The sequence below is a fragment of the Elephantulus edwardii genome, unplaced genomic scaffold (assembly GCF_000299155.1).
Source record: "Elephantulus edwardii isolate Elephantulus edwardi_28Jun2011 unplaced genomic scaffold, EleEdw1.0 scaffold00417, whole genome shotgun sequence".
Taxonomy (NCBI): domain Eukaryota; kingdom Metazoa; phylum Chordata; class Mammalia; order Macroscelidea; family Macroscelididae; genus Elephantulus; species Elephantulus edwardii.
Genome location: NW_006400167.1, coordinates 1011134 through 1033564, shown reverse-complemented (window position 1 = coordinate 1033564; position 22431 = coordinate 1011134). Strand labels below are relative to the sequence as shown.

General features: G+C 42.1%; 1 protein-coding gene across 1 annotated transcript in view; it reads left to right on the top strand.

Annotated features, from left to right (window-relative positions):
- Window positions 1-669: 669 nt before the first annotated feature.
- ACSS1 (acyl-CoA synthetase short-chain family member 1) overlaps window positions 670-22431 on the top strand; it is a 193018-nt gene continuing 171256 nt past the window's right edge. The window contains exon 1 of the mRNA XM_006902470.1: window positions 670-988. Within this exon, the coding sequence (XP_006902532.1) occupies window positions 670-988 (319 nt within the window). The remainder of the gene's footprint in view (window positions 989-22431) is intronic.

The window sequence follows — 22431 nt, the reverse complement described above, 5'->3', positions numbered from 1 at the left end:
CCTTTGGCTAGCCCATTTATGCTAAAATGAGCATATGTGCCTATGCTTGAGTTGTGGGAGTCTAAGCTAGGTGGTGAGGTTTCATGTCAGGGGCACAATGATCTTGATACACTGAGAGGCTAGGTTTACTGCCAGGTTGCTGAATCCAAGTGGGGGCCTCCAGGTGCAGTTCTTGTTTCCTAAGTGGTGGAGGCTGCTCTTTTACCCTGTTGTTGTGTACCTTCAAGACGTAATAGATCTCTAGCTGACTCTCCAGTAGGTTTTCAGAGGTAGTTTAATTGCCTAGGAGGAGACTGTCCATCTTACTCTCGTCGAACAGCTGGTGGATTTGAACCAGGTGCCTTACTCCTTCTTCCTAAACCTCTGCCAATCCCAAGAAGAGCTCAACAAACTAAAATCAGTGCAGCGAACCTGAAGTAAACTAGGAGTGCTGACCATGTGCACGCGTCGCGGATTTGCTGGGTCTGGACTGTGCTTCGGCCCTTTCCGCAACCTCTTTTTGCGCGCCTTTTCTCTGAAGGGCGCTGAGGGAGGGTGCTTCAGAAGCGCAGGGGCAAGCAAGTGGGTGGTACCTAGAAGGCGGAGACGAGGCGGGCCTGCCGAGACCAGGGACGCACCCTGGCTTTGGCGGATGCGGCGGCAGAACGGGCTTCGGGCGCAGCTGGCAGGATGGTGGTGCCCAGGCTGGGCCGCAGCGTCGGGCATCTCTTGGACAGACTGTGCAGACATTCAGGGCTACTGGCCCAGCCACTCAGCGGAGCCACTGCACGTAGGGGGCAGGCCTCGGGGCGCCCCGGCAGCAACCCCGGGGCTCCGCCTGGATCGTACTCGGCGCTGAGAGCACAAGCAGCCCGGGAGCCAGCCGCCTTTTGGGGGCCACTAGCCCGAGACACGCTAGTGTGGGACACCCCTTTCCATACTGTCTGGGACTGTGACTTCAGCAGTGGCAAAATTGGCTGGTTCCTGGGAGGCCAGTTAAACGTGTCTGGTGAGTATTCTGGGGGACCCAGAGGTTCCCAACTCATGGGTCCCAAAGGGCTCAAAGACTCCTTGCCAGCAGCAGAAGTGGCCTGACCAGGCGTTCCTCCAGCAGCGTCTTGACAGCCCCATCAGAGTTCTCTCCTCAATCGGCCTACCTCATTTGCCCCAGCCCTTGGTTGCCATGCCACCCTCCACCCAGACCCCACCAAGTCTGAGACTCTAGCCCCAGGCTCGTGGCCCAGCGGGGAGCCCCTAATCAGCTTCCCATCTCTCTAGATGTAAGCCAGTTTGGGAACTCAACTGCTGGCATTGCTGACTGAGGCAGATTCTTAATCTGTTTGTTCCAAAGTTTAATGACTATTTCACAGTCATTTGATGGAGCGCCAGCTTGCAAGGGCACCTGGTGGCAGCAGAACTGAGCCAAGGTGGAGGGTGTGGGCGCTCTGGAGTTGAGGCTTGACCCTCTCGGTCTCCGGCTGCAGGCGGAAACGAAAGGCCACGTATAGCGCTGGCGGAGCTGGAGCACAGTGCGCAGTCGCTATGTGGAGAGTCCTGAACTAGTAAACAAAGAGCGCTGGTAGGTGACCCCTGAGCTGAGAGAATTCCAGCACAGCCACTGGGAGCCATTTTCTCCTTGCTGCGGCCTGAACATAGGAAAGGTGGCAGATCCATGCATTCCAGGCGTCAGTTCTGGAACCCACAGTTTTGGTGTGTGCCAGAGCTGCAGAGCTGCCTTAGGTCTGGGCTCCACAAGTCCCAGAAAGCGGCTCCACTGGCCACTCTCATTGTCGCATTTGCTGAAAATGCACCCACGACTTTGTTAAGATTTGGAGTTGATTGCTTCTCGGCCTTTTGGCTAAGATCAAGTGAAGATTTGGAGTTGAGAGGACATACTTTGTGCCTTTCTTTAATCAAAGGTGCGATCTAGCTTAGTAGGAAAGGGGAAGAGGCCATGGACAGGAGCCAATGGCTCCCTGAAGCTAGCGCTGGGAAGGAGTCTTCTTGAGGCAAGGCCAGATGGCCCAGAGGTCCTGAGCTGCCCCAGAGGACCGGAATAAGAGTTAGGTGAAGAGTCTTTCAAAGACAAACAAACAAAAACCAAAACAAACTTAAAAGTTTCTGGAAGTGTAATCCTTAATGTGCTGAGCTGCTAACCAAAAGGCTGAATGTCCAATCCACCAGACTCTACCAACGAGCTAGTCTCCTCCCATTGAGATTCTTAAAGCCTTGGAAATTGACGGAGGGCCAGAACCTACTGGACTGTTGGGAATCCATCCACTTCATGCCAAGACCCACCATTCCCTAGTCTAGTCATTCTACTCCTACCCTCAGTTTCCACAGGTTTAAAATGGGACTATGAAGCCTATGCCTTTAGACTCATTGTGAAGTGTCTAAAAGGTTCAGCTAAAGCCCTATTGATAATCAATAGGATGTAGCATTTTCAATTAATTCAGTGATGGGGTAATGGGTGTGGATATGTCAGAGAGTGAGAGTGGCACAGGATAGAGCAGGGTTTAGAGCTATTGTACATAGGGTCGCTATGAGTCACAGGTGTCTTGAAAGCACATAACAATTGTTATAAAATTGCATGTAGTACCTTGCAGTTATTTTTCAAACTAAGGGAGCTCTAATCAGTTTTTATTTTGGTGGGTTTTTTTAAAATTGTATATTATTTTGCTGGCCTAGTAAAATAAAATAAGTCACTTATTAGAAAAGTAGGATGGCATAGTGGCATCCACTTTCTAAACAACATGCCTCCAAAAACTATATGAACTTTGATAAATGTCGATAGTTGTTGAGGGGCATTAGGCCTTTTTGTTCATAGGGTCAGTATGAGTCGTGCCCAACTTGAAGGCAGTCAACAATTAGAAAAGTGTTTTCTTTGAAATTGAATCAGCACCATGCATCTTTGTTCTACTCAGGGGAAAACCCCTTGAGCTTTGTAGTCAGTGGAATGTGTCCTTGAAGGAGAGAAGGACAATTTATAGAAAGAACAGGGAGGAAAGTGTATAGCTTCATGGGAAGTGCTCCACCTTGACGACTTGGGGCTGATTGGAAGTCTTTGGTTGGCTCCTGCAAAGTTGCAGCCTATGGCAAGGGCCTCTTCTCTTGGGACTGAGGGTAATCAGTGTTCAATTCTGCCTGCCTTTTCCTTCATTTATTTCTTCCAAAGATGTTGTCTCTACAGCTAGTAAAAAATTGGACTTAAGAAAACTCTTGTGTAGAAGACTTGCTTTTTAGCATCATTCTTACCTCAAATACTATACCCATCTGTCCATGAATGTGTTCTATTTGCCAATGTCTACAAACACAGAGCTGACAACGTGAAGGGCCAAACCAGGTCACAACTGCAGTAGAAAGTTTTAGAAATTACATTGGCCTGATATGTCAGTTCCAAAGGAACAGCACTCTTGAAGCTTTCCGTGTACCTTCAGGAATATCCTTCCTGAGAGTTTTCATTGGCATATACACTGGCTGGGTTGGAGCTCAGCTGGAAGGACGTGGAGGTTGAGGTCAGTGGGGGCTGTGAAACAAAGCACCAGCGTACAGCTTCTCAATGGGCCTTGGAGTGGCTGTAGTGAGAAATTGGAGAGACCCAGGCCAAAGCTTTTCAGCTTCTTCTGAACCTCCTGTTTAACTTAGTTGGATACCTTCCTACAGTTTCCCTGAGCGGTAGGCATCAGTTCCTTATCACTAAGTATCAACATAGCTGCCTGGAGGCCTGTTGCTGGATTGATGGTATGTTCACAAAGCAGTCAGCACTGCCCTCAGCCAGTTACAAACAGCAAGGAACTGACTGTTACTGTTTATTAAGAAGCATGGGGGTTTGGTATTATGGCCTCTGCAGGTAGCCTTCAGCAAGGCTGAATCCCCCCAGGTCTGTGCCTGAGCAGCTTGAGCAAGGGGAGGCAGGCACCAAGAGTGCAATGTTGGCTGCTTGAATGGCCCTTGAAGTACCAGTGTCTGACCATTCCATGCCAAATCTATTTCCCAAATCCCAAATTATGAGTTTTTCTGATCTTGTAATAAGTGTGTGTATTTTCTTTGTATATGTTACATAAGGAAATTATTTTAATGTTTCTGGGACATGAATTGCAGGAATGGGGATATTATCTCTGAGACATCCCAGAATACTCAGGGAACAGATACATTAAGGTGTCAAAACACCACACTCCGGTTTATTTTTCTTTCTAATGATCTTGTTTGCAGTATTGCAAGGTAGTCCACCCATATCCTGGGAGGATGTTCTTTTAGAAATCTTCTTTTTCATCTCTCCAGTTACCAAGGATGTGGCTTTCTTTAAATAGCTGATGTTTATGGAAAGATGACAAATATAATTTTGGTGACAGATGTACTATTTAAAAATGTGCCAAGGAAGAGAGCTCTGGTGGCCTGGTGGCAAGAAGCTGCACTGCAATCCCAAAATCATGTGGTTCTAATCTATGCTGGAGAAGGAAGGGCAATCTCCTCCTGTGCCAGTTGGATCAGATTCGATGGTAAACAATCAGAAAAAGGAGGAAAATGTGCCAAGGAAGCTTGTTATTTAAAGAAAACCCACTGTGAATAAATTTGTGAATATTGCTCTCATTTGTCTTGATCAAAACTTTATTTTTCAATGTTGAGTTTATTTAAATTTAAATGGACATAGGACCAGAGGGATCAACTTCAAGTAAACAACAGACGAGTCTGTAAAGTGAATAACCATCAGCAAGGAATGTATTCCTCAGCACAGACACTTGTAGGAGACCAAAAGGGCAACATTTATCCCAAAACAAAGTTCAAAAGACAGAAAAGGGCAGGATAGGAGGAGGAGTAGAAATAGGGAATCCCAGCGAGGAAGTGAGAGAGTGCTGTTACATTGGTACAACTGCGGCAAATATCATGAGGCAAAATATAAATAGATTGTTGAATGGAAAACTAATTTGCTTGCAACGAGCCTTTAGTTAGGGATCTCTGGTGGCTTAGGGGTTAGGGAGTTGTGCAGCCAGTCAAAAGGTGAGCAGTTTGAATCTACCATCTGTTTTGTGGGAGAAAGATGAGAAATCCCCTCCTTTGTGATTTACAACCTCTGAAAACCCTCTAGCCTGAATAGCAGTGAGAGAGAGCGCGCACGAGCGAGAGAGCGAGCACGCAAGCAGCATTAGCTGCATGGTGTGTGCTTTGCCCATTTCTTTTGGAAATAGGATTGTCTTGTCCCACTGCTCAGTTCTTTGGGTGAAGATTGATTTTTAAAAACAAACAAAAAATTGAAAGTTCTAAAGAAAAAAAAGTGAAAAGTTCTCACTTTTTTTCCCTTCTCCTCTCTGTTCTTTCTTCTTTTTCTTTTTCTATTTCTCCCAACAGCTGAGGCTGAGAAACCATGAGTACAGATTCAGTAGCAGGACACACTCAGACTCATGAGCCTTGAGGCCCACAGTGAACTTCCTCTAGGTGGTCTTGTCTTTGAGCCTTGTCTAGGACAGCTGTGAACTAAGAAGGGATTATTCTGTTTTTCTGGAAACATTGCAAACCCATCTGAGAGGCATCTTTGCACTTACCCTGCCATTTTAGGGACTGACTGGACATGAGCACACTGCCTGTGGTCACTGAGTGGCTCTAGACAACCATGCTGCAATGACTCACATGGCTGACAAGTCTTCCATTCACTGTATTTGCATGTCATCCTTGTGCAGAGGCCATGCTAATCTTTTCTGTATCATTCCAATTTTTAGTATATGTACAGCCAAGGCAATCACTGCTATTCACTGTAAATGTGTTACATGTGTCTGTACATCTCTTTTCCTCAGAGTGGGATCCCTGGTCATCAGCATCAGTATCATGTCCAAATGCAAACACTCTGGTCCGTCTGCAGCTGGTGGACCTGAGACTGGGAACAAGGCACCATCTGTGTGTTCACTCACATCTCTCCAGGGAGCTTTAAAGCCACTGGAGGCTGAGAATTGCTGACTTAGAGAGATAGTCACAAAGATAAGAAGAGGTCCCTCCATAGTCTGTAGGGCAAGCCTTGCGCTGTTTAGATCACCCTGTTGTGGGTGCTTCACCACTGGTTTATGCTGTGGCTTGGCAGCAGGTGTACCTTCATGGGACTTACAGATGGGCATCTTGCCCAACTCATGATGTGTCAGAAGGAAGATGCATGCAGATTCCAAGGGAAAGTCAACAGAAACAACAGAGGGTGGAAGGGGGCAGTGGCCTATTTGAGGAAGTGAGGTTGAGGCTCACAGTATGGGTGGGGCCAGGTTGAGAGAAGCAAGAGGAGAAGGGAACAGCATCCCACATTGAGTGAGAAACCAGGGGAAAGGCCCTGAAGCATGTATGCAAGAGCTGAACAGGACTCAGGACCTGCAGGGTGATGTGAGCAAGACACATGGAGAAAACAGACGACACTGAGACATGACCAGTCAGGCACCTCCTGTACTCAGTGAAGGTGTTACAGTATGCAAGGGACATTGATCTTCAGCCAGCTCGGACCTGCTTGGTTGGAAGATGTAGCTAGCTGCCTTTGGGGCACCCACTGACTCTGGGTTCCTATCTTTGTTCCTCAACTGTGCCTCCTGTTCAGTGTAGAAAGGGCCTAGGGTGCCACTTGAGGGCCTCTTGGCTGAAGTCACAACCATCTGGCTTGGGAGGGAGAATACCTAGCTGCAGTGGGAAACTCGACCTCAGGCTTTAGAGTCTTAGCTGAAGGTGGAGGATCTTAGCTGGAGGTTGTCCCCTGCTAACCTGAACAGGTCACTTTTAGGGCAACTGAGAGCAAGACAGACTGAGAACAAGTACATGAATTAGCCCTTCTTAAGCGTGGAGATGTATCCCTCTTGGGTTTTCTCACAAAATTGGTTCTAATATAGCAGGTCTGCTAGTGGTTGAGAATTTTCATTTGCTGCTGCTTCTAGGTAATGATTGGAGAGGGAAGGTCCTTAAGAAGGTAATGTATGGTACCAGTGGCTATCCTTTGCCTGTGAAACCCCTCTCACACATAGCAGAATCTGGCCTCTCCTCTCTCTTTGTGAGACCCCTCTATCCATACCACACTGACTAGGTCTGCCCTTTCGTTCCTCTCATGCGTTGTGCTGTCTGGGTTTGGCCTCTCCCCTGTCGTCCTATAGTGTCATTCTTTAGTTGGGTTCTATGCCTTCCTGTGACCTACCCAATCTCGCCATTTCCTGTTCTGTTGCATCAGGAGCTACAATCTAATACTTCCAAGATAAAAACAATAAGGCAGCTGAGTGGGAGGAAGAGCTGGGCCTGGCCTGCTGAAATACTCATCAGAAACCAGAAACCAATCACTAGTGAAAGAAACAAAGCTTGTCTGCACCTGGTGGACCACAATTGGTGAACCCTGTGGTACAGCTTGCCAAACTGGTTTACTAATGTTCTACTACCAATGCTGTTTTTCCTCCATCTCCACACAGTTAATTTTTTCTTTCTCCCTTCTTGATGTGACCTTTCCATTCTCCAATTTTCTAATCCCTCTGGCTCTGTAAGGCCAAGCCCTCTCCATCTTCGTTGATATTCCAGGCACATTAGTTTATTCTCTCTCCTCTATCATGTGGAACAGTTATATGCTGCTGGTTTTTGAACTATTGTGGATCACAGTCCAGGGTAGGAGCACCCAACTAGTTAGGCTGTGCATGAATTTAAGTGACCGTGAGCAATTTTTCTCACCACTTTGTGTTTCCATGAAAATCAAAAGGGATGAACTCGCTTGGCATTTCTTAAGCTGAAGGAACTGAAGGACCAATTGAAGCCCCAAGTGACAATACTTAAAAATGCTATAGGCAGAATGTTGAAATATTCAGGATGCACCAAAAGAAGATTAAGGGAGTGCACAGAGTCACTATACCAAAAAGAATTGGCTGACAAGAGAATTTCATGGAACAGCATATGATCAAGAAGAGCCTAAGGTTATGAAGGAGGAAGTACAAGCTGCTCTGAAGGAATTTACAAAAAACAAGGCCCCAGGAATTGATGGAATACCAATTAACAGATTTCAACAAACAAATGCTGCCCAAGACATGCTCCCCAGCTTGTTCCAAGAGATCTGGAGGGACCACTACCTGGCCAACTGACTGGTATAAATCCATATTTATTCCCATTTTACAAAAGATAATCTGAGAGTATGGAAATTACTGAGCAATATCATTAATATCACTGCAAATAAAAGAAAATTTTCCTACTGAAAATTATCCAAAAATTACTGGAACAGTACTTCGGCAGAGAACTGCCAGAAGTGCAAGTAATTTTGGAAGACGCCATGGGACATGGTTGCCAAAGTCAGATGGATCTTGGCTGAAAGCAGAAAGTACCAGAGGCCTATCTTGACTATGCAAAGGCCTTTGACTGTGTGGATCACAATAAATTGTGGCTAACTCTGAGAAGAATGGGAATCCCAGAACATTTGATTGTGCTCATGCAAAACTTCTACTTGGACCAGGAAGCAGTCATCAAAACATATCAGAGAAACACCGCATGGTTCAAAATCAGAAGCATGACAGGGATGTGTCATGTCTCCATACCATTTCAATCTATATACAGAACAAATAATTTGGGAGGCTAGACTTCATGAACATTGGTGTACTAGTCTCTGTTTGTGCCTTAGTTTTCATTTTCTCAGGGTATATTCCAAACAGGGTCATAAGGAATTTCTATGTTCAGCTTTTTGAGGAAACACCCAAACTGCCTTCCAGAGTGGTTGTACCATTTTACAGTCTCACCAACAATATATCAATTCCTAACTCTCCACGTCCTCTCCAACATATCTTACTACCCTAGTAAACTTTGCCACTGTATGGAGGTAAGATAGTGTCTCATTGTGGTTATTATTTGCATTTCTCTTATGACCAGTGATTTTGAGCATTTCTTTATGTGTCTGTTGGCCATCCAAATGTCCTCTTCTGTGAAAAGTCTTTCCATGTCTTTTGCCTATTTTAAAATTGGATTAAAAATTGGTCTTATTCTGGAAACTCTGTAGGATTCTGTAAACTTTCAAGATGAGACCCTTGTCTGAGGTAATATTGCCAAGTGTTTATTCCTATTCAGTAGGTTTTCTTTTCACCCTATTGGAAAAATTGTTGGTTTGTTGGTTTTATTTTTCAAAGTTTTTGATGTACACAGAGATTTAACCTTTTGAATGTCTCATTTATCAATTTTATCCTCTTCAGGTTGTGCATTTCTCATTGCATTTGGTAGTCCCTTTATCCTGTAGACTAGGCCTTCTAAGCTTGGTCCCAGTTTGTCTCTTATGATCTTTATTGCTTGGGCTTTATTCTCAGGTCTCTGATCCACTTTGAGTTGACTTTTGTGTATGGTGTGAGATGTGGATCTTTATTTTGGTATTTTTAAACACTTACATTTTTCTTGTTCTTCTACCCCACCCCCCAAAGGTTGCTATAGGTATTATTTACATGGCAAGAGTCCAGAATAAAGAGCTGTATAGTATTTTGGACTTGGTGGGAGGGGGGATTGTATAACAATGAAATTTTATTTTTCTTCTCAAAGAGAAAAGAGAACTGGGCAAGGGGAGGAGTGGGCAGGGAGGAAAATGTGCAACAATGAATAAATGGAAATTCAAGTTTTCTATAATCTTTCATTAAAATCTCAATTTAAAAACTAGTGTGAGCCTTTGGCTACTGTAGATACGATATATAGGTGGGATCATACAATATTTCTCCTTTAAACTAGACTTCTTTCACTTAGCATGATATTATTGACATTCATGCCTTTCTTTTTATTGGCTACCTAGTAGTCCAGGCTGGGTTTAGAAGGGGTCATGGTACTAGGGATATTGTAGCCGATGTTAGATGGATCTTAGCTGAAAGCACAGAATACCAGAAGAATGTCATCTGTGTTTCATTGATTATGCAAAGGCATTTGACTGTGTGGATCATAACAAACTGTGGCTGACTCTGAGAAGAATGGGAATCCCAGAACATTTAATCGTGCTAATGCGAAACCTATACTTGGACCAAGAGGCAGTCGTCAGAACAGAGCAGGGTAACACTGCATGGTTCAAAATTGGGAAGGGTGTACGCCAGGGATGCATCCTGTCTCCATACCTTTTCAACCTGTATGCAGAGCAGATTATCTGAGAGGCTAGGCTCTATAAGGAGACGCGCAGCGTTAGGATTGGTGGAAGATCTAGCAACAATCTGCATTATGCAGATGACACAACCTTGCTCGCTGAAACTGAGGAGGACCTCATGCACTTACTGCAGAGGGTCAAGGACTGCAGCCTTCAGTATGGACTGAGGCTCAATGTCAAGAAGACAAAGATTCTCACCACTGGACCAATTAGTAGCATCAGGATGGATGGCGAAGAGATTGAGATTGTTCACAGCTTCAGTTTGCTCGGCTCCGCAGTCAACACTCTTGGCACCAGCAGCCAGGAAATAAAAAAACGTATTGTGATGGGAAAGTCTGCTGTTAGGGACCTCTCTACTCAAGAGCAACGGTGTCTCTTTGGAGACGAAGGTGCACCTGATACAGGCCATGGTCTTTGCAATCATTTGTTATGCATCAGAGAGCTGGACAATGACTAGGGAGGACAGAAGGAGAACTGACGCCTTTGAGCTGTGGTGCTGGAGAAGAGTATTGAACGTACCATGGACTGCCAAGAAGACAAACAGATTCAGCCTAGAGAGGGTTAAACCAGGCTACTCCTTGGAGGCAAAGATTCTGGGGCTTTGTCTGACATACTTTGGACATGTTGCAAGGAGAGGCAGGTCTTTGGAGAGGGACATCATGCTGGGTAGAGTAGAGAGACGGCGCAGGAGGGGAAGACCCTCTATGAGGTGGACTGATTCAGTGACTGGGGTAATTGGGATGGGTGTGTCAGAGGCAATGCGATTGGCACAGGATAGAGCAGGGTTTAGGGCTGTTGTACATAGGGTTGCTATGAGTCGCAAGGGACTCGACGGCACATAACAACAAAACAACAGTAGTTTCTTAGGGAGCTCTGATGATACCTAGTGGTTAGGAGCTGTGTTGGTAACCCAAATTTAGCACCTGCTCCGTGTAGAAAGATGGGCAATCTCCTCCTGTGTTATTTGTTGCTTTTGTTCTTGTGTCCTATTGAGTAAGAAAGTGACCAATCTACTGGGGTTTCAAAGACATTTAATCACACAGGAGGAGATTGCCCAGCCTGCTCCTGTGAAGCAGCTGGTGGATTTGAACTGCATGATTTCAGCATTACAGCACGCATTCTTGCCCCTAGGCTACCAGTGCTCCCTCTGAAAACCCACTGGAGGGCCAGCTATGGGTCATTTCTTACTCAAAAGTACACAACAACAGTAACAACAATATTCTGTTACATATTTGTATCTCATTATTTATCCATTCACCTGATGGAAATTTCAGTTACTTCCACATTTTAGCTATTTGAAATGTATGACAATGAACCTTGGTGCTCACACTATTTTTTAAATTGAGATTTTAATGAAAGATTATAGAAAACTTGAATTTCCATTTATTCATTGTTGTACATTTCCCTCCCTGCCCACTCCTCCCCTTGCCCAGTTCTCTTTTCTCTTTGAGAAGAAAAATAAAATTTCATTGTTATACAATCCCCCCTCCCACCAAGTCCAATTTACTATACAGCTCTTTATTCCAGACTCTTGCCATGTAAATAATACCTAATCATATATCCATTAAACAGTTCTCCTCCTTATCTGTTTCAATGCAGTGTACATTATTTATCCCCTATTTTCTTAGTTTCCTCCCAAACCCAATGTCAGTACCGTTTTATAATAGTGGCATTATGCAATATTTGTTCTTTTGTGATTGAGATATTTCACTCAACATAATGTCCTCCAAGGTCACCTATTTTGTTTAATATTTCATGTGTTCCTTGTTTTTCAATGCTGTGTTGTATTCCATTGTATACCAGTTTCTCTATCCATTCCTTTGATGATGGGCACTTGGGTTGTTTCCAGCTCTTTGGTATTGTGAACATCAACAATAAACATAGGTGTGCTTATATCGTCTTGTCCTTATATCAGTTATGGTTTCCTTAGGGTATATTTCCAATAATGGAATTGCTGGGTCAAAAGTTATTTCTATTTGCAACTTTTTGAAAAAGCGCCATAGTGCCTTCCACAGTGGTGGCACCATTTTACACTCCCACCAACAGTGAATAGTTCTAGTTTCTCCACAATATCACCAGGATTTGTTGTTTGCTGCTCTGTTGAATTTTGCTATTCTTACTGGGATGAGATGATATCTCATAGTTGTTTTGATTTGCATCTCTCTTAGTGCTAGGGATTTTGAACATTTCTTCATGTGTTTGTTGGCCATCTGGATATCTGGCCATCTGGATGGTGAAGTGTTTGTTCATATTCTGTGCCCATTTTGCTTTTGGGTTGTTTACCTTTATATTGTTGTGGTGCTTCTGTATTCTATAAATACTAGATGTAAGTCCCTTATCTGACATGTCATTACCAAATTTTTTTCCCCAGTCTATAGATTCTCTTTTTACCCTGTTGTAGAAATTTTTGGATGTGCATAGGGATTTGATTCTTAGAAAGTCCCATTCATCTATTTTATCCTCTCCTGGTTGTAGATTTTTCAGGATGCTTAGAAGACTGTTCATGTTGAGGATTAGTGTTTCTAGGGTACTTCCAAGTTTTTCCTTAATGAAGTTTATAATCTTTGGTTTTAGTCCTAGGTCCTTGATCCACTTTGATTGGTTTTTCTGTATGGTGTGAGGTGTGGGTCTTGCTTGAGTTTTCTGCAGATAGTTTTCCAATTTTGCCAACACCATTTGTTAAAAGGCTATAGTTTGCCAACTTAATGATTTCATCTTCTTGTCAAAAATCAGTTGACCATAGGTAGATGGGCTAACTTCTGGGTTCTCAATTCTATTCCATTGATCTATGTGTCTGTCATTGTACCAGTACCACACTGTCTTGACCACCACAGCAGTGTAGTAGGATTTGAAATGAGGGAGTGAGATGCCTCCTACCTTGTTTCTCTTTTTAAGTAGTGCTTTGCTTATTTGAGGTCTTTTTCCATTCCAAATGAAATTGGATATTGCCTTTTCCATTTCATTAAAGAATGGGATTGGTATTTGTATTGAGATTGCATTGAACGTGTAAATTGCCTTTGGTAGTATTGTAATTTTCACAATATTGAGTCTTCTTATCCATGAGCAAGGAATATTCTTCCACTTCTCCAAGTCTCTTTTTGTTTCTTGGAGTAATGTTTTGTAGTTTTCTTTGAATAGATCCTTTGTGCTTCTGGTTAGATTAACTCCTAAGTATTTAATCTTGTGATTAGCTATTGTGAAGGTTATTGTTTTTCTCAGCTCCAGTTCTATATTCTCTTTGTCACTGTAGAGAAATCCAATTGAATTTTGTATGTTGATCTTGTATCCTGCCACTTTGTTGGATTAGTCAACTATGTCCAGTAGTTTTCTTGTTGAGTCTTTAGTGTTTTCTAAGTATATTATCATATCATCTGCATAGAGAGATAATTTTACCTCCTTTTCCCCAATTTGGATACCTCTTATTTCCTTCTCTTGCCTTATTGCTATCACTAAAACTTCCAATACAATATTGAATAGAAGAGGTGATAGGGGGCATACTTTTTTGGTTCTTGTTCTCAAAGGGAATGCCTTTAATCTCTCTCCATTGATAACGATGTTGTTGGCTGTCAGGTTTGAATATATACTTTTTACTATGTTGAGGAAATTCCCATCTATTCCTATTTTGTTGAGTGTTTTAATCAGGGAAGGGTGTTCGGTTTTATCAAAGGCCTTTTCTGCATCAATTGACAGGATCATGTGGTTCTTGTTCTTTGCTTTGTTAATGTGATGAATTACAATGAATGTTTTTCTTATGTTGAACTGTCCTTTTATGCCTGTTATGAAACCCACTTGGTCATGGTGAATTATTTTTTTTTATGTATTGTTGGATTCTATTGGCCAGGTTTTTATTCAGGATTTTTCATCTATGTTCATGAGAGATATTGGCCTGTAATTTTCTATTTTTTGTGGTATCTTTACCTGAATTTGGTATCAAGGTTATATTTGCTTCATAGGATGAGTCTGGTAGTATTCCATCTTCTCCTATTTTCGGAAATGGTTTGTGTAGAATTGGTGACTGTTTTTCTCTGAACACTTGATACAATTCACTTGTAAAACCATCTGGTTCAGGGCTTTTTTTGGCTGGAAGTTGTTTTATTACCTTTTCACTCTCTTCTTTTGAAATGGGTCTGTTTATGTGTTCAATTTCGGTTTGTTTCAGTTTAGGTAGGTTATGAATTTCTAAGTTTTTGTCTATTTACTCTAGCTTTTCATATTATTTGAATATAGTTTTTCATGATATTCCATTGTTGTTGTTGTTGTTGTTATTGTGCCGTCGAGTCACTGGCGACTCTTAGCCACCCTATGTACAACAGCCCTAAACTCTGCTCTGTCCTGTGCCAATCGCACTGTCTCTGACACTCCCATCCCAATTATCCAAGTCACCGAATCAATCCACCTCATAGAGGGCCTTCCCCTCCTGCACCGTCCCTGCACCCTCCCAAGCATGATGTCCTTCTCCTCACAACATGTCCAAAGTATGTTAGATGGAGCCTCAGAATCCTTGCTTCCAAGGAGCCACCTGGTTTAACCCTTTCCAGGATGAATCTGTTTGTTTTCCTAGCAGTCCATGGTACTCTCAATACTCTTCTCCAGCACCACAGCTCAAAGGCATCAATTCTCCTTCTCTCCTCCTTGGTCATTGTCCAACTCTCTGATGCATAACAAGTGATTGTGAAGTCCATGACCTGTATCTGAGGCACCTTAGTCTCCAGAGAGACACCATTGCTCTTCAGTACTTTGGAGAGCAGACTTTTCCATGGCAATACGCCTTTTAATTTCCTGGCTACTGGTGCCAAGAGTGTTGACTGTGGAGCCAAGCAAACTAAAGCTGTGAACAATCTCAATCTCTTCAACATCCATCCTGATGCTCCCAGTTGGTCCAGTGGTGAGAATCTTCTTGACATTCTATTTTAGTTGGTTTGTTTTTGTTATTGCCCATTTCATCTTTTAATCAGATTATTTGTGTTTTTTCTTTCTTTTCTCATGTTAGTTTTGCTACTGGTTTGTTGATTTTATTGACCTTTTCGAAGAACCAACTCCTAGTTTTGTTGATGGTTTCAATTGTTTTTCTGTTTCATTTATTTCTGCTCTAATTTTTATAATTTCAGTTTTTTTTAGAAGGTGTTGGGCTTTCTTGCTGTTCTTTTTCAGTTTGCTGGAGATGTTGGATTAGAGAATCAATGGGTTTTTTTCCCCCTGCCTTTTGATGTGTTTGCTTATTGCTATAAATTGACTTCTGATTATTGCTTTGGCTGTTTCCCAGAGGTTTTGGTAAGTTGTGTTTTCATTGTCATTTGTTTCAAGGAGCTTTTCCATTTCTTATTTTATTCTTCTAGTACCCAGTCATGTTAAAGCAAGGTGTTGTTCAGCTTCCAAATGTATGGGTTTTTCTCCTTTACACTCTTGTTGTTGATTTCTAGTTTTGTGGCTTTGTGGTCTGTATTTTGTATTATTTCTATGTGTTTAAATTTATTGATGTTTGCCTTGTGACCTAAAATGTGATCTATTCTTGAGAACATTCCAAGTGCATTGGAGAAAAAAGTATACTGTGATTTTTGGAGGTGCATTATCTTATAAATATCTATGAGATCAAGTTGGTTTATACTGTGGTTTAATTCTTCAGCATCTTGGTTGAGTTACTTTCTGGTAGTTCTATCTTTTTTGAGAGTGGTGTATTGAAGTTTCTAACTGTTGTAGTGGTGTTGTCTATTTCTTTTTTCAGTTTTGTTAAAGTTTGTTTTATATATTTTGCAGTTCTCTCATTTGGTGCATAGATATTTATTATATTTATGTCCTCTTGTTCTATTGACCCTTTAAGCATTATGTAGTGACCTTCCTTGTCCTTTGTGTGATTTTTGCATTGAAATTTATTTTATCAGAGATTAGTATTGCTACTCCTGCTTTTTTTCTGGTTGCCATTTGCTTGGTATATTTTCCCCCACCCTTTTATTTTTAGTCTTTCTTTTCTTCACTTTTCAGGTGTGTTTCTTGTTGACAACATATTGATAGATTTTGGGGTTTTACCCAATCTGTTACTCTTGTTTTCATCAGTGGTGCATTTATACCATTTACATTCAGTGTGATTATTGAGAGGCAAGGTTTTATTACTATCATTTTGTTGAGTTCTTTTTGTTCCTAGTTACTTTGGTTCATCCTGCTTTATCTCTGTAAGAAGGACATCTCCCAGTGTTTCTTGCAATGTTGGTTTTGTTTTTACAAGCTCCCTTAGATTCTGTCTTTCTGGGCATATCTTGATCTCTCCTTCATATTTGATGGACAATTTTGCTGAGTACAGTATTCTTGTTTTTGAGTGATCGATATATGTCATTTCACTGCCTTCTTGCTTACATGGTTTCTGCTGAGAAATCCGCCCTTACGGTATTTGCTCTCCTTTATAGGTTGCTCTTTTTTTATACCTCACTGCTTTCAGAATTCTCTCATTATTCTGGCAAATTTGACTATGATGTGCCTTGGTGTTTTTCTTTTGGGGTCAATTATATATAGTGTTCACTCAGCTTCTTGAATATATATTCTCTCATACTTCATTATGCCTGGACAATGTTCCACAACTTTTTCTGTACCTCTCCTTGCTTCTTCCTGTTTTGGGATCCCAATTATGTGCATATTATTTATCTTGATAGTGTCCCACATTATTCTTATGTTCTCTTCTTTTTCCTTCGTTTTTTATTCTGCTTTATGCTCTAGCAGATCAGTGGTGATAATTCTATCTTCTATTTCACTGGTTTTGTGTTCCATCTCTTCAACTCTGTTCATATGTCCCTCTATCATGTTAACAGCTTCAAAAACATTGAACTTCATATTTTGGATTGTGGCTTCTTGTTTTTCCTGAGCCTCCAATGCCTTGTTTGTTTTATCTGCATTGTTTTGGATTTTTTTTTTAAGTTCGTCCTGTTTTTTGCTTGCAGTGTCCTGTAATTCTTCAAGTTTGTCTTTCACCCGCTGAAAATATTCAATCCTTGTTCTTTTAAATTCTCTGTCAGAAAATTCCATCAGACTTTCTGGCTTCAGGAAATCCATTGCTACTGTGTCACTTTTGGGGGCTGACATCTTGCTTTGGGCTTGTGTAGGGTCTGAAGTAGCCTGTTTCTTTCATAAGTTGGCAGTGATAGAGTTTTTCCATGCCTGAGGCGATAGCCAGTACTTGATCTGAAGTCACAGTTCCAGAAGAGAGTTGGGTAAGAGAGCACCATACTTGCATGTAGGGTGGACACAGGTGCAAACATATGCAGGGGCAGGGTTGCACCAGATGCATACGGGGTGGCGGGGGGTTGGAGGGTGGGGAGGGGCTTGGTGTACGGGGGGGCCTTAATGGAAAATCAGAAAGTCTTGATTTTCTCTTTGAGAACTGGGTCTGCCACCCTAGTCGAGCTCCAGCTATCTCCCTCCCTCTTAAGGTGAAGGGGCCCCTCATGGTCCAGCAATCAACAGTGATTCCCCAACCCGCCCCCATGTACCTCACTAAAATTCTCTCTGTCTTGCTTTCTCCTGGTGGGTGCGTTCTGCCATGGCTTGCTGCTCCCTGCTGAAGCTTGCTGCTCCCCACCGAGGCTCACTGTTCTCTGTTTTATTTACAGCTCTCACTCAAATTCCAGCTGTTCTGTTTGCTCTGTACATGCCACTCTGTGCAACACTTCTTTTTAAATAAGCAACTTTATGAGAAAGAAAAGTACAAAAACCTACAGAACAAATTAAAAATACTATAAAAATAGAGAATGTGATACAATTTATTGGTTCTTTTGACAGTCAATGGTACATTCAACATTCTTTTCTGGCACTAAAATACAAAGTATTGATTCTTTTTTTATTTTTCATATTTGTTGTCCTACTTTTAGATGCATGAAACCAATTGAAAATACCACAGCATGGATCAGGCGTCATTTACTCTTTACCACTTTCAAGAGGTCCTTGACAGCAGATTTTCTCAATGCAATAGATCTTTTGATCTCTTGAATGCTGCTACTATGGGTGCTATTCATAGATTCAAGTAAAATTAAATCCTTGACAACTTCAGTCTTTTCTCCATCTATCATGATGTTTATTGTCCACTGGTCCAGTGGTAAGGATTTTTCTTTTTTTGATGTTAATATGTAATGCATCTTGAAGGCTGTAATCTTTTATCTTCTTCAGCAAGTACTGCAAGTCTTCTTCACTTTCACCAAGTAAAACTATGCCATCCACATATTGCAGAATGTTAATTGGTCTTCCTCCAATCCTGATGTTCTCTTTCCTCACCCCCCATGTAGTTCATCTTCTCAAATGATTTGTTCAGCATACAGATTGACCCCTTCTCTTTCTAGTATGGGAAGAGTTTCTCAAAAGCACATGGATAAAAGCAAGCTTCTGAGAGAGTGTGAGCTCCCATCTGAGCAGCTTTCTCCACTAGAGACAAATGGATTTCCTTTTCATGTTCAGTAGCTAACTGCTTTAGATGAATAGCTGAAGAGAACCCTGCAGGGCTTGCACCAACTATTCCTGCATCTGCTTCCTCAGCAAATCTCTCCATGTTCATTCCTTCCCGTTTCTTGTCCTTATTTCAGGGATAAATTGTATAATGGGTTTTAATTTGAGGTACAACAGAAGTTGAAGGCTATCTTATAGCACAGAGATGTATACAACTTTTCTTAATTTTTAAGGCATGAAAATACTGATACACCCAGTACAGGACAGCTTGGCCAGTGGAAGTAGCATGTTGACAGAAAACAGGGCTGTGTCCATCTGATACAAATTAAGGTGAAGTTTTCAAAGGTCACCACTGGCACTGGACCGCTAGTAATGGGGGATGTTACTTCCTGAGAGCCTCCAAACCCTCTGCAGCTCAGACTTTTGATTGTATTTTTGTCTTCAGATCTTCTTAGTATACACTTGGGATTGCTGGATCATATGCAATGGATGGCAATTGTAAAACTTTTGTGCTGAAAGAAGAAAATCTATGGCCTACTTGATATCAGCCATTGGACACTTCTTGCATCATTGTGGAGTGTGCTAGAAATAGCACTAGAGATTCTGGAAACTGAGTTGGTGGCTCACATGGGTCTCAGATGAGCACTCATAAACATCACACATTGCACATGCACACATACACTGATGTCAGCACTGTGGACTGCTCCTCAGACCTTGCCCTATATTTGATTTCCTTCTCCTATATTTGGAGCATTTTTCTCTTCCATTTTTTACAGTAGTTCAAGGAAATATCTTATCCCAGTTAGTATTAATAGATTTGTTTCCTGACATCTCTCCTTACTTCCTTTTTATTTATATTTGCAGGTATGGTTTATGCACTGTGAAAGCCACAAACCTGCAGTGCAGTTAGGTCAGTTTGACAAGTACGTAACAGTCATGTGACTCCTGACAAAATGTAGGGCATTTCTGACAGTCCAGAAGGTTCTTTTGAGCTCCTTACCCAATATCCTTTCTTGTAAAAACAACTTCACTTGTAGTCATGGAATCCCTAGCCATCTTAAGTGTGCCTAATCCAGACCATGGGCTTCTCAATTATTTGTTATGCTTCAGAGAGCTAGACAATGAGTTAGGATGACAGAAAAAGAATAGATGCCTTTGACTTGTGATGCTGGAGAAGAGTCTTGAACTCTTCTACCATGGACTGTCAAGAAAACAAATCAGTCTGTCTTGGAGAAGGTGAAACAAAGTCTCTCCTTGAAGGCTATGATTTTGAAGTTCTGTCTCACTTTAGGCACATGGCAAGGAGAGACTAGTCCTTGGAGAAGGAAATCATGCTCAGAAGGGTGGAGGGACAGCACAGGAGAGGGAGACCCCAGATGAGATGGATTAATATGGTATCTGGGGCAATGGGGGTTGTTGTGTCAGAATTAGTGAGACTGGCTCAGGACAGGGCAAGGTTCAGAGCTGCTGTACATAGATTTGCTATACATTACAGGTGGCTCAACGGCACATAACAACAAGAACATACAATACTGGTTGTTTTTTTATTTAAGTCTCTTGTTTAGAGTCAACTAGACCTCTGAGGGAGCCTTAGGATTTAAAAATCAGTTGTTATTGTATTTTGGAAGAACATTCTTCTAAGTAGTACAGCACTCTTCTGTCAATATGCTGTACTGAGGTAACCTGTGGTTGCTGTGATGCTGAACCTTGTGCCATTGGAGTGTCAAATACCATAACGGTTGGTTACCCATGGTGGACAGTGTTTGGTGGAGCTCTCAGTTTAAGACATGTTTGGAAGCAGGAATGACATCCACTTCTTAAACAAAATGCCTCTGGAAACTCTACGACCTTTGATAAATGACAAGTTATAGAAAGGCCTTTTGTTCATAGGGTCGCTATGAGTTGTGTTCAACTTGACAACAATCAACAACAACAATAAAGGTAACTTAAATTTATTAATTCTCAGCTACTTAGTGGCCTTTATCCCTTTGTGTTTTATACACAAGATGAAAAACAGAGGGAGGAGGATATCATTGTAAATTACTACTGTGTTTGTAAAGACATTTATAAAGAGCTGTAGTGGTGTAGTGTATTATAAGTTGCTGCTAATTAAAAGGCGAGTAATTACAATCCACCATTTGCTCTGCGGGAGAAATACGGGTGGTATTCTCCCATAAAGATTTATAGCTTTGGAGACTGATGAAAGGTCACAGAGACTCGAAGTCTACTCAGTAGCAATGGACTGGATTTTGGTTTTTTATGTCTCTATTTTTAGGATGTGCACTGACCTATTAATATTAATATTAGCTTAGATTTTAGAGTAAAAAATCAAGGGTGTCACATCCTATCAAAACAGTAAGTTAGAGGGACAAACCAAGTAAAATATCTGGGCTTCTCAGTGTAGCTCTTGCACTGATTGCTGATTTGTGTGCTAAGCCTTTTCCAGTTGTGAAGCAGGCAACACACCTCACATTATCCTGTTACTTGCAGACAAAGAGGCTGTGATTGTACCAGCTAAAGTCCAACCAGAATGAGAGCTGTGGGTATGGAGTACATCTTACTTTGAGGTAGACTTGATGAGCTAGCAGCCTGATCAGAGTGAATGACAAATGGAATGGAGAGGACAGACGTTCAGCTGTGGCAGAGATGTTAGTTATCTAGTGGTGCTATAACACAAAAACCCCAAGTAGATGACTTTAACCAAAAGAAAATTGTTTGTTCTCTCACTGTTTGGAGGTGAGAAGTCTGAATTCAGGGCTTGGGCTATACTAAAAGGTGTTCCCTTTCTAAGGGCTCTGGAGGGAATTCTCTATTTTTCCAAATTTTGCTTCCTGGTTGGTTCTATGGAGATGTCCATGTGTTTGACATCTGTCTTATCCCTGAGCCTAGAAGACTCTCAACACAGGGACACATTCGGCTCTTGTCTCGTCTTTTTTGGTCAATTTTCTCCTGTCTGCTAGTGTCTTTCTCTCCTGTAAGATGCTTAGCGTGACTTGAGTGAGCACAGTGAGTGAGGGTGTGACTTAAGCCACTCTTGTAAAGTAGAGCCTACTCTAATACTGCCTTATTGACATTTCATTCACTCACTGTGTTTGAGATGGTTTTGATGCAGAGCAATCTTCTGTTGGGTTTCTGAAGGTGTAAGTCACAACTAGAAGAGCCACACACCAAAAGAGAAGCACAGCCTTTGGGTTAGCAGCACACTCATGATGGGCTGCACGCCATCAGAGTGCCCTCATTAACTCACTCACTGCTGTGAATCTGATGAAAGCCGACCCTCCAGTGGGTTTTCAGAGGCTATAAATTACACAAAAAGAGATTGCCCATTGTTCTTTCATAGTGCTGCTGGTGAATTTTAACCTTCTCTCTTTGGATTTGCAGCACTGCTCATTACCCACTACACCATCCTCATTAAAATATAGAGATTAAGATATACAACATGTATCACAACATGGAGGATAGTTATACCAAATCACAAAATGAGGATAACCACACAGTATAGGGAATCATGGCTTAGCGACATTGATACATATTTTAAAGGGATAGTTCAATTTATGACAGGAGTATAAAGAAAGGAGGGGCCAGATTAGTAAGAGAGCATCCTGTGAATGCCCCATTGAAGACTCAATCTAGGCTCCTATGTGCTGGGATCCTATTGGCCACCTCCACCTTCTCTGATTGTGTTGTTTGTTCCAGAGAAGCCAGGACAGAAAAAAAAATGTGCCTAATTATCGTGGATGACCCAGCACATGTGAAATAGAGGGATGGCAGAAGGGAGTGGAAGTTCTATACCATCAATGTCTGAGAAAGACTCAGGCAGAAGTGGGAATTGGAGGGGTTGATGCCTTCCTTACCAAGGGCCACCCCTCTGCATCCAGAGCCCAGCCACCAATAGGAGCAAACAGCTGAAAGGCCCAGTAGGCAGCTCCCTGCTGCCGGGTCTGTCA